Genomic DNA, 12,551 nt, shown 5'->3' on the forward strand with positions numbered 1-12,551 from the left:
CCATGGATGGCTTGGGTGCTCATTTCACCATGCCTACCTTTGATGTGTTTTGTGAGCGTTTGTCTCGTGAGCAGTTTCATCTTTCTCAGCTGGACATGCTCTCAGGGTCCAAGAACAAAGCATTGGTTGTTCAGTCCTCAAAGGAGAAGCAAAAGCAGAAATCGAAGCCAAAGAAGAATTCTGTAGGCAATGAGCATTCCCCCAAGCCACCTCCTAAGTCTGATTCTAAACCACCATTTCCTCCGAAACATGGGAAATCTTCACAGTCTGGTGAGTCTTCTTCCAAGACTAAGAAGAAATCAAGACACTTGCAGTTTTTGTGGCAAGGAAGGACATCTAGTTTCCAGGTGTTGGAAATGCTTAGAGGCTTTACTGGAAGCCATGTAGCAGCATCACATCTCCTCACCTCAGGTGTTTTCTCCTTCCACAGGGAAAGGTCATGCTCTCACTGCTCAGGCTTCGACCTATGGGTCTGTTAGGGTTTCAAGCAGATCCGAAGCAAATATGAACTAACAATTATATGCAGATTTAAATACAAAAGATAAAGAAATAAAACAGGACACAGATAACACAGAGATTTAACATGGTTCACCCAGAATGGGTTACGTCCACCATACACAGCCGTCCAATCTTTCTTATTATCCAACAAAAACAGTACATCAACCTTACAATGCCTTAAGCATCCCAGCCGCTTATAACATGCGTTTTTAGGGCAACAAACAAAGTCGGCCTTTTTTAGGGTTTTATTACAATGTCAGTTTTCATCAACAAAAACGGCAAAAAAAATTTTCTCGGGGGCTGCTGCCCCCGAACCCCCGCTTTCTCGGGGGCTGCCGCCCTCAAACCCCGGCCCGGCCCCGGACCCCGATGAGGATACGTGCTAAGTGTACAGTACTTTGCTGATTAGTCACCACATTTCAACAGGGTCCACTTGGATATTAGATTCTGGTGCTTCTCACCATATGACTCACATTCAACAATTGGTTACTTCTCTTGCCTCTTGTGGTACTTCACAGATTGCAATGGGTGACTCAGTTCAACTTTTAGTCTTGGGTTCAAGTTCTGTCTCTTTGGATGGGGGTACTCTACAGGATGTTTTGGTTGTCCCTGACATCTCGACAAACCTCCTGTCCATTTATCAGATCTATCATTCTGGCTCTGGTAAGACAATTGAGTTCTCACCACATGATGTGGTTATTCGGGACCTCCATGACTCTGATTTGGTTGTGGCTACTGGGAGTGTTGATACTGCATCTCGTCTATACAAATTTCATGGATTTAAGCCCTCTACGGGTACAAGTTCGTCTCTTATAGCACATGCAGATTTAGTGAGTAAGCTTTGGCATGAGCGCTTGGGCTATGTCAATTACAGATATCTTCAGCAGATGAGTACACATGCACTTGTTCTTGGGCTCCCACATATTTCTTGCACTGATGGTATTTGTCATGGTTGTGTGCTTGGCAAGCATCACAGGGATCCCTTTCCGAAGGGAAGAGCCCCTCGTGCTTTGACACCCTTGGAGTTGATTCACAGTGATCTCATGTCATTTCCTACTCCTTCTTTTTCTGGGGCCAAGTATGTACTCACTTTTATTGATGACTTCTCCAGACGCACATGGGTGTACTTTCTTAAGTACAAGTCTGATGTATTTGATTCATTTCGAATCTTCAAGACATTTGTAGAGAAGTAGTTTGGTTGTTCTATTCGGTGGATACGTACAGATAATGGGGGGGAGTATGTGAATCAGGTTTTCAGAGATTTTTGCACTGAGCATGGTTTGCAGCATCAGTTTACTATTCTCTACACCCCTCAGCAGAATGGTGTCATTGAGTGCAAGAACAAAATTTTATGGGAGATGGTGAATTGTATGATTCAGTCTAGATCCATGGATTCATCTTTTTGGGTTGAGGCAGTCAATTGTGCCAACTATATTCAGAATCGGATGCCTCACAAGGCGATTCGACATATGACTCTTGAGGAGGCTTGGTCTCATGCCAAGCCTGATGTTTCTTTTTTTTGAGTGTTTAGCAGTGAGGCATGGGCTTTTATTCCCGATGCTAAGAGGAAAGCAATGGAGCAGAAGAGTTGACCCCTCATTTTTGTTGGCTACTGTGAGGATGTTAAGGTGTGCAAGTTGTTTGATCCTGATTCCAGAGAGGTCCTGTTTTGATGGGATGTTCAGTTTGATGAGCACCTTCCCATAGTGGATACCCTGACTCCAGTGACTACTCCTCTGCCTACTCCTCCCACTGCATCTCTTCAGGATTATTTTGAGGATGATTCTGATGATGCTGCTAATGATCCTCCATCCCCACCTCCCCCTGCTCCACCTCAGATGCCCAAGTGGGCTCGCTTTACTGTTGAGGCGACAGGTTCTATGGTTGGTGATCCTTCAAATACTCGTCACACCCATTCTCATACTGTGGGTTCTAGTCTTTTGAGTCATGCCATTTCAGATGATCCTCAGAAGTTTTCAGAGGCTACAAAACACTCTGAGTGGGATTATGCTATGGAGGAGGAGTATTCTTCTTTGATGAGGAATCATACTTGGGATCTCTGTCCTCTTCCTAAGGGCAGAATGATGGTTAGGTGCCACTAGTTGTATCGCACTAAGTATGTTGTTGATGGTTCGATTGATAAGTACAAACACGTCTTGTTGCAAAGGGTTTCTCACAGGTTGAGAGTATTGATTACTCCAAGACATTTGCCCCTGTCGCCAATATGAACTCTATTCACTTTGTACTATCTCTTGTAGCTTCTCAGGGTGGCCCATTTTTCAGATGGATGTGAAGAGTGCTTTCTTGCATGGGGACCCACAGGAGGAAATCTATATGGAGCAGCCTTAGGGATTTGTGCAGGACAGTTATTTGGTTTGCAAACTTTGGCGTTCATTGTATGGTCTCAAACAGGCCCCTCGAGCTTGGTATGAGAAGATGGACTCTTTCTTGCTCTCCACTGGTTTCACCCACAATCATTTCGATCACACATTGTACATTCAACTTCTTGAGGGTGAGATCCTGATTCTTGTGCTATATGTTGATGATCTCCTCATCATAGGTAGCTCATCCTCTATGATTCAACATATTCATTGAGCTTTGATGGACCAGTTTGAGATGACAAATCTCGGTCTTTTGCACTATTTTCTTGGTCTTCAGGTGATTCAGTCTTCTGATGGGATCTACATTTACCAGTAGAAGTATTCTCTTGACATGCTTCGACGCTTTGGCATGTTTGATTGCGAGCCTACTCCCACTCCTTTTCAGTCAGGGGTTGTTTTGATTACTACTTGTCCCACTCCTTTAGTAGATTCTACACTTTACAAGTAGTTGGTTGGCAGTTTGTTATACCTGACACGCACTCGTCTTGATCTTTCCTTTGCGGTTGGCCTTGTCTCTCGATTCTCCCATGATCCTCATGAGAGTCATTGGAAAGCTACCAAACGTATTTTGCAGTACATTCAGGGCTCTATTTCTCATGGCATTCACTACACATCAGGGGAACCTCACATTGTTGGCTACACTGTCAGATTGGGTTGGTGATGTCACTAATCGGAAGTCTACTTCTGGCTTTGTTTTCTGTCTTGGCTCTGGTCCTATCACATGGTCTTGCAAGAAGCAGACCGCTCATGCATTATCATCTACAGAGACTGAGTACCGAGTTGTTGTGCTCGCTAGTCAGGAGATCTTATGGCTTCGACAGTTGATGACTGCATTTGGTTTTCCTCCTGATCATCCCACTATTCTTTGGTGTGACAATCAAAGTGCTATTCATATTTCTCGCAACCCGATAGAGCATAGGCGGACGAAGCACATTGAGCTTCACATGCATTTTATCCGCCAGTTGATTCAGGATGGTTCTCTCATTCTGGAGTACATTCCCACTGCCAAGCAGGTTGCAAACATCTTCACGAAACCTTTTGCATCGCCGCACTATCTTCAGTTGCGCTCTATGTTTGGGGTGAAGGAAGTTGTCCTAGGGGGGTCTTTATGAGGCCTTCCTTCCTTCTTATTTCTTTCAACATGTTCTTTTATCTCTTTTTGGAGAGGAGTTTTTTCCCACTAGGTTTTCTCCTTTTTCTCCATTTCATAGAGATTTCATTGTATTTGGGTACCTGATCAGGCCTTGTTGCTGGGACTTTGTTCTAGGTTTTAGCTTCTCCCTAAGTCTAGCTTAAGGGGGGGTGTTAGAGTAACCGGGTCTTTACTTGATTAATTAAACAATATTTGTTTAATTATTTAAGTTCCCTTTATCTCTTTTTACACTTAAGTTAACATTAGGTGCATAATAATTAATTCTTTTATTAATTATTATGTGCAATCCTAGGTTTTCCCTTTTAGGGTTTCTTGACCTATTATAGGTTAATTTTCTTTTCTTTGTATTATTATCACATTACACATTTTGTGAATATTGAGCTCTCATCTTTTTGAGCATATTTTCTGTGTATTCATTTTTTTGTTATTGCTTCCTTGCTTCTCCTTGTAACAGGTTTATTCAGCTTGCAGAGATCATTTGGGTTCCTATGGTGTTGTATTTCTCAACTCTCACAATAGATATGTAGGCAGTCTAGGGACGAAGTTGTCCCTTGTACTCAAGCGTTCGGGGATGGGGATTAGGATTTGGATAAGGGTGAGTTGGTCAAGGTTTTTGAAGCTCCTTAAGCCCCTCAATCAAAGGGTATAGATCATGCTAATTGGAAGATTAAGATTAATTCAATGCATACTCAGAAGGAATCCTATATGGATTCGCTTGACTTCCCGAGGCTTTAGGCCAAATTCTGAGGCAAAACTCAAGCTTGTTTATTTATTTTTTTAAACTCCTAAGGACGACAACCTCGGTGCACTCCTAGTAGGGGAGTGTAGTCTTTAGAGAGTGACTCAGGACTCAGATGGTCTCGATGAGTATAAAGTCTCTAGCCAGAGCATATCCTATTCTTATGAATAGATGCCTATCCCGGATTGGATAGATGAAACCTCTTGTCCCGTATGGATAGATGCCTAACCCGTATGGTTAGATGCCCAACCTGTATTGTTAGATGCCTAGTCCCATATGGATAGATGCCTAACCCGTATGGTTAGATGCCCATCCCGGTTGGATGTATGCCTATCCCATTTGGATAGATGTACCTGAGAATGTGATTGAATCAAACACAATTAAGAATAAGTAAGAATAAAAAATCAATATTCATATAGCAAAAAAAATCAGTTATGAATAATAATATAATAATTTTTTAAATGGAATAATGAAAAAATTATGATATTTGTGGGTACCTTACTTATATTATTCTAAAATAGATATGATAGGTATACCCACTATTATATGATTTTTAGATAGATTAAAAATTTATGACCATAGAAAGTAATTTCTATTTACACTCATTAACATATGGATGCAAAAACATGTGTCACAAATATAATAAATGAATTTGATTTAAGAAAATCAGTGAAAATTAATATATTTCTATAAATTAAGATTAATATTAAAAGAATATTTTTTATAATAAATTAAACATATTATACAATTAGATTTAAGAGATGATGAAATGATGTTGAAGATGTTGGAAATCAATTCCTTTTTTATTGTGATTTTAGAGTGAACTAACAAGTGGAATTAAACTAAAGTTGCAAAAATAAATCAATTGAAATCTATTCATCTCAATCATCTTATATTCCGATCATTATAAAGAACTAGTAATATTTTGAAATGGCTTTAAAAAAATACTTGAATTGAGATGGTCATGTTCTCATTAGTTAGGTCCTTAAAAGGATTAATTCAATAACTTTGAAACAAATGATCCAAGACAACAAGCAAGTGTATAATGGACCTAGGATGATGATGCAATTAAGGTATTATGTGATTTTGCCACAATGCTCTCACAGTAATGCATTATAACAATCCCTTAGATTCTAACAAATGAATGAACATCTATAAATACAATAACATAACACACAAGTAAACACAAACACATGCCAATTCAACTTAAAATAATTTGTGGAAGGAAATTAATAAGATTTAATTAGAATTAAAAAATAAAAAATTTAAGGTTGAGATTAGTAAATACAAAAATGCCAAATAACATATCTAAAAATTAAGAACAATCTCTAAGATAATAACATTAAAATAAAACAATATTATAAAATAAATTCATCTAAAAACATAGTAATTAGATACTTATAATTACATAAAAGACATTTTAATTAAAATGACCTCAAAATAAATTAACAAAAAGGTATGCACATGTAGTTTTCACCATCACATTATCATTCCAATAAAAAACTTACCATTCGATGAAAATAAATAAAAATAGAATATTCCAAAAATAAAATACCTTATCTTCTTAATTAAGAATTAATTAGATTAAAATAAATATAAATAAAATACTTAAAAAAAACCTCATCTTCCCTCCATGATTATATGTGAAGAATTAAAACAATAAAAGTTGTTAATCATGATTAGATGAGAAATGTAAAAATAAAATTGTTAGAAGTAAAAATAAAAGTTGTTAACATAATTAAATGAGAAGAAGTAAAAATAAAAGTTAGTTTTGAAAACTAGTTGAAAAATTAAATGTGATGTAGGAAGCTCCTTGGATTAGAAAAAAATAAACATAACATATTTCAAAAAAAAAATCTTTTTAATTAAAAAATTATTAAATAGAAAAAAAAATAAAAAATAAAATATTCTAAAAATTAATCAGATTAGATGAGAAGAAATAAATATTAAAGTCGCTTTAATCAAATGAGAAAAAGTAAATAAATAAATTCTTAACCATTGTCAGAAGAAAAGAAGTAAATATAAAAATTGTGGTTTTTAGTAGTTTTGAAGTACAAATTTTGTGCTCTCCAGATTTTGGGTAATAAAAATGGTAAAAGGGCAAAAAAAAGAATGAAAAAAGTAAAAAGAAATGAAGCGTAGATAGTGAGCACGTTTAAGTAGGAAGCCGTCCGCGGATTCGAAATTGAAAGAAAGAGACGAAAAGTGCATTATAAGTTAAATAAGAGAGAATAAAGAAAAAGATTATTCTCCCTCCAAGACAGGGACTGCAAAGTTGAAAAGGCAATTAAACCGAACGTTAACTGGTAAACCGCCTTGGTTAGAAACCCGAAAACCGCCTCCCAGGGCGGTCTAGAGCCTATAAATTGAGGGACTCAGCTCTACTCGGTTTGCCCCGCTCGCTGGCAAAACGCAATGGCGTCTTCCAAGAGCAAATCCAACGCTCCCGTTCTTCCTCTCAGCTGTTTTACCCTTCAGCGTTCTCTTTCCCCTACCCGCTATTTCTCTTCAGCTTCTAATTCTTCCCCTTTCAACTTTTCCGTTGGCAGATCTCTTTCTCCAAATCGTTACACTTATCCTTCATCTGTGAATTTCGATTTAGCCAGATCCCGGTCGCCGAAGAGAAATTTGCAGGCCCGTTCACCAGTCCGTTCTGTTCCGCCCAAGGCCGGGCAGAGAGCGGCCGTTCCGTCTGGTGCAGCGAGGAAGACGTGCCTGTGCTCGCCTAGCAATCATCCAGGCGCGTTCCGTTGCAGATTCCATAGGAATTGCCCCCCTTCCTCTTCCTGTTCCTCTGCATCTTCGAATTCTCAACTGAATATGCGCAGATCGGCCATGAAGAACTCGCTTGTGAGGATCGGCAGCGTTGAAGGAGGCGACTGGATGAAGAGAGCCCTCACTGCGCTCATCCGCCCTTCATCTCACCAGGTGCGAAGGAGACAATCTTTCCAGCCGCAGCCTAGTAGATTGCGCCATATGACCAGAGCTGAAGACATTTCTTGAAGGCCGTTGCGTTTCCTTATCTACAAACCCTACGTTTTGGCCGGCTGCTGAGGAATGCGCCGTTAGCGGCTGGGCCCTAGGTACATGCCTGGAGACCAGAGCGCGTAATATTTTCTGTTTGCTGAGGATTTGCTCATATTGTTCCCGGATACGAGTCTCATGTGGTTCCTTCCCATACGACCGACTGATGCAACGTTTAATTCCTATTTTCTGAGAAACTAAAACCCCCTATAAACACGGCTTGTAAAATGTACATAATATTCACTCTCAATTTCCATTTCTTCTTTTTTGCTTGGCGGCCAATATTATCATGTGAAAACATATGAGTGAATTTTTGTCAAAGTTGCATACAAGCTTGAGATGATGAATAATGTTTTTATTGTAAAAAGATAAATGCGCGGCCATTATCTGTAGCGCACAACCGTTGATCCTCGTTAAATCAGGGAAACAAAGTGCGTATTTCATTAGGGTTTACAGAATTTTCACTGCGGGAACCTTTGCCGTGAAAACAATTTTTTGTTTCTGCAAAGCCGTTAGTTGCGAATTACCGGAGTTCGTATTTTCCCGTTTGGTTTAGCGGTAAAAGTACTTTTACAGAGGCAGGCCCAGTAAGAAAGGTCATTGACCAAAGCAAGATGTGGGTAAAAATATTCCTTTGATCGAGGCAGGTCCAGGTAAATTATTATTTGTTCTATACGTTTTTTTAAATGACGGTTGCTTAATTTATTACTTGTTCTATATGTTTTTTATGACGGTTGCTTGATCGTTACGCTACTGACATTTTTGTGTGATGCATGCAGGAAAATGTGAAGACATAGAGGATAACCTTTGATTAATTAAAATAATCAAAGGGCCAAACTCTACCGACTTACCTACCACCAGTTTTTAAATGAGGAAAATGAATTTAGAAGAAATTGATCTATGAAAATTTTAAAAAGAATATGTTAAAATAAAATATAAATAAATTTTCTCACAGCCAGTCTTCAATTTTAAGTTAGATTTTATTTTTGTAATTAATTTTTTTATTTAACAGTTAATCATTTAAATATATTTAATTTTGTAAAAAATATTCAAATCCATTTTAAAAGATTAAAATTATATTTTATAATTAAATTATTTAGATTTTATTTTTGTAATTAATTTTTTTATTTAGCAATTAATCATTTAAATATATTTAATTTTGTAAAAAAATTCAAATCGATTTTAAAAGATTTAAATTATATTTTATAATTAAATTATTTAAATACAATCATATTACTATTTAATAAAGCTTTATTAAGAATTTACCTTAATTACATCCTCTAAACTATAATTCCATATAAGATCTGCTTATTTGTTAAACAAGATAATTTTATTTTAATATAAATTTTTTTTATAATTTTAAAATTAAAAAAAATAATTTAATACGTGTAGGCATTTTTTTTCATATATATGTGTGAATGCCAATTCAAGTTAAGACCCCTTCTTGCCTTTGTGAATTTAAAAAACATTTTGGTACGTCCTTAATTAGAGGTCTGACTTTATTGTCTATGGCCATGTTAGGCCGTGATTCTCTCCTCACTTGTTTTGTGTGAATTTTATTTTTGACGAGTTGTGTGTTATTTCCGTGTTGTGCTGCTGCTTTCGCTTTACAGTGGGGTGAAATGTTTGAGGTAAATTTCTTGTCATTTTAGTACACCTTCTCAGAGTTTTTTTCTACGCACAATTTTATTGGTTTCTTATGCTCTTTATCTCACTTGCAATTTTTTTCTTTCCTTGTTGAACATTTTCCCTTTCCTTGGTACAGTTCTATGTAAAATAAAATAAAAATGTTTTTTTATTTGTTTTTATTTTGTTCGGAATAATCACTAGTATTAAACTTGGTTCAAATGTGCTTACGTGGTTTATGTCATCATCCTCACCAACTATCACCAATCAATTGAAATTAAACTCTTTTGACAAAGACAAGAGTTTTGATTGTTATTGATTTTATGTATTTTTAGGGTTTGAATTTATTTATTTAATTAATTAATTAATTATTATAAGTTATTTTAGTGGGTATGGATTTAAATCTAACTTAAGATTATAGCTACAATTTTAGGCATCAAAATCTATAAAATAAAAATTAGTTATGCGTGCAAACCAACCCTTTTCAAATGATTAATTATTTGTCAACTTTAGGTGTAAAACAATCAATTTGATTCACTAAGATGTTGTGTAAAAGTAAAAATCCCGACTCATTTAAAGATTCTAGAACACACATTAAAAACATTGTAAAATAACATGACATCGCCATTACAAGCACATATTATCAACAATAATATTGATAATAATATACTAATGTATTTGCATGGTTGCTTGAAGTATCTTTAAACACATCTTACATTAAATTGACATAAGGGGTTTGACTAACGATGATATCTTGTTTACATTGGTAATACCTTTTGAGCATGAGTAATGTGTGCAATATCACTTCAACAATACACGTCATTGAATTTTTGTTTCGACTAAATTTGTTGCACCAAAATGTCATTTTTAAGATAGGTTTCTTAGGTTGAAAATCTATTAGGGGAAGAGCACCAGTAGCCATCATAGCTAACTTAGCGCACCCACATATCCTAAACGGTACATCGGATTTTTTTTAGTTGTCTTCATATGCGACTTAATTGCTTATAGCTATTGATCTGGCTTCTGGGTAGTAACGATGCACATTGTGGAATCAATTATGCGCACAAAGGTCAAAAAGTACACATTCCAAAGTGTCGCCTGATACCTAACTAAAGATGTTCCAGTAAATGTCAACTCAAAATCGCTACTACTTGTTAACAAATGTCCCAATAGTGGTGCACAAATGGGCCAATTATGAACACAAAATTACAAAAAATGATCAGCTATTGGTACAAAACAAATTTATTAATGGTGTTTTCACTATGACGACTATTGTGGGGTCAACATGACAATAAGGTGACGGTTATTGGAAATATGTTATCTATTGGTGCTCTTCCCCTATATCATAAAGAAAAATTAGTAAGAGAACTTGACAAATGTTGTTTCCTCTTCCTCTCCAAATACTAGTTTGATTAGGTACTTGTTCAAAAATTTAATTGACTTGATTGGTTTTAATTATTTTTCAACTTAGTTTTTGTCTCATTACTTTGAAAGGGCTATGCAATCTAAAAGATATGCTTGCCACACCACATATTTAGGTGATGTTAGCAACTTAAAATGAGACAAAAATAAAGGTATCCACTAAAGAAAGTAGTGTGATATGTAACCTAAGGTTAATAATTTGTTAACCCTTCTAACAACTAGTTATGTGTGCAACATCACTTCACTTCAATGATATAAGCTTTCCACACCACATATTTAGGTGATGTTAGCAACTCAAAATGAGAAAAATAAAGGTATCCACTAAAGAAAGTAGTGTGATGTGTAACCTAAGGTTAATAGTTTGTTAAACCCTTCTAACAACTAGCTATGTGTGCAACATCACTTCACTTCAACGATATTTGTGTTCAACAGTCTTTTAAATTAAAAGTATCTCTACAAGCTATTTCTCAAAGGATATATGTTCAATGGTGCACCTTTTGAGTACTAGTAATAGTGATTATGGTGTGTCATAACAGATACAGGTTTCTTACATTACATTTATCATTCAAATCTTAGTTATGCAGGAATTATTTTATTTTTTTTATTTTTTTGGTATTGAAACAATGCAAATAAAAATCTTATAAAAGAGGAGGGCATTCAATAAAGTACCAAAAAAGAAGTATCACCGTAGCACTAAAGGCTACCCAAATAATATAGCAAGCCCACTAAAATTGTGATTACAACCGACCAAAGGCCTTAACACGAGTTTTTCAAACCTATATAACATGAGTTGTTCAAAACTATACAACACGAGGAGTTCAAAACTATACAACAAGACATATTACAATCTAAATTAAAAAATAATGCATCTAGAACAAATGACATTCTCTTTATATAGCTAGAGGATTTGGAGTTTAATCTTGTCTAAAATAAGGTTTCTCTTAGCATGATCCTTAGAGACCCCTTGCAATTGAAAGCAAAATGAGACAATTTGAAATAAGATGTTAGTGTAAACTTTAGCATTTCTGCTTCTTGATGAGCTGAATGATTTGAAAACACAACCAAACACCCGCTTTTCCAAATATTAAATAAAACAATATGCCTCAAAGTATCTTCCACCACATTATAATGAAATCCATAACCTAAAATGGCAGTGTTGAAATGCAAACCATGCTCAAAGGTAACAGGGAAACAATTGACAATAGTCTTCCACTTTTTTTAGCAAAGAAACAATCCCCAAAAATGTGATGGCTTTCATCATGTTGATAAAAAGGGCATTTATCTAGGAAGTATTTGATATCATAAGGTAAAAAAAATGAAAATAATTTTTCCAATAGTCATTCACTCTTCTTGTGTTATAAAAGTCTAAAAACTATATAAAGAACGTAGATCTCTCTAAATACTATTACCAATCACTTGTTTAAATGTTTAGAGTAAAATAAGCAAAAATATTAGAATATTTTTTTGTTGATAGAATATTCTTGATTGATAAGGGATGCCCCTACATAAATCAAGACAATAAGAAATTATAAAAAGAATGGTAATTTTATAAGCAATTCATATAAGACACTACAATGTATGACAAAATTTACACAAGTAAGCCATGAAGGATGGAAAGGTTCTTGCAGAATGGAGTTCAAATTTGGTTGAATAGTTTACTTGTGTGAAGAAGTCCCAACAAGGCTCCTAAAGAGCACAACCCACTCAA

The 12,551-nt window shown here is 35.8% G+C and overlaps 1 protein-coding gene across 1 annotated transcript; it reads left to right on the top strand.

Annotated features, from left to right (window-relative positions):
- Positions 1-7,150: 7,150 nt before the first annotated feature.
- LOC131066165 (uncharacterized) lies at positions 7,151-8,077 on the top strand. The gene has a single exon (XM_058000865.2). The coding sequence runs from the start codon at positions 7,187-7,189 to the stop codon at positions 7,772-7,774; it is 588 nt and encodes a 195-aa protein (XP_057856848.1). The 5' UTR covers positions 7,151-7,186; the 3' UTR covers positions 7,775-8,077.
- Positions 8,078-12,551: the final 4,474 nt, after the last annotated feature.

The sequence above is a fragment of the Cryptomeria japonica genome, chromosome 5 (genome assembly GCF_030272615.1).
Source record: "Cryptomeria japonica chromosome 5, Sugi_1.0, whole genome shotgun sequence".
NCBI lineage: Eukaryota > Viridiplantae > Streptophyta > Pinopsida > Cupressales > Cupressaceae > Cryptomeria > Cryptomeria japonica.

Coding starts and splice junctions, on each gene's coding strand:
- LOC131066165 (XM_058000865.2), top strand. CDS start 7,187: ATGGCGTCTTCCAAGAGCAAATCCAACGCTCCCGTTCTTCCTCTCAGC.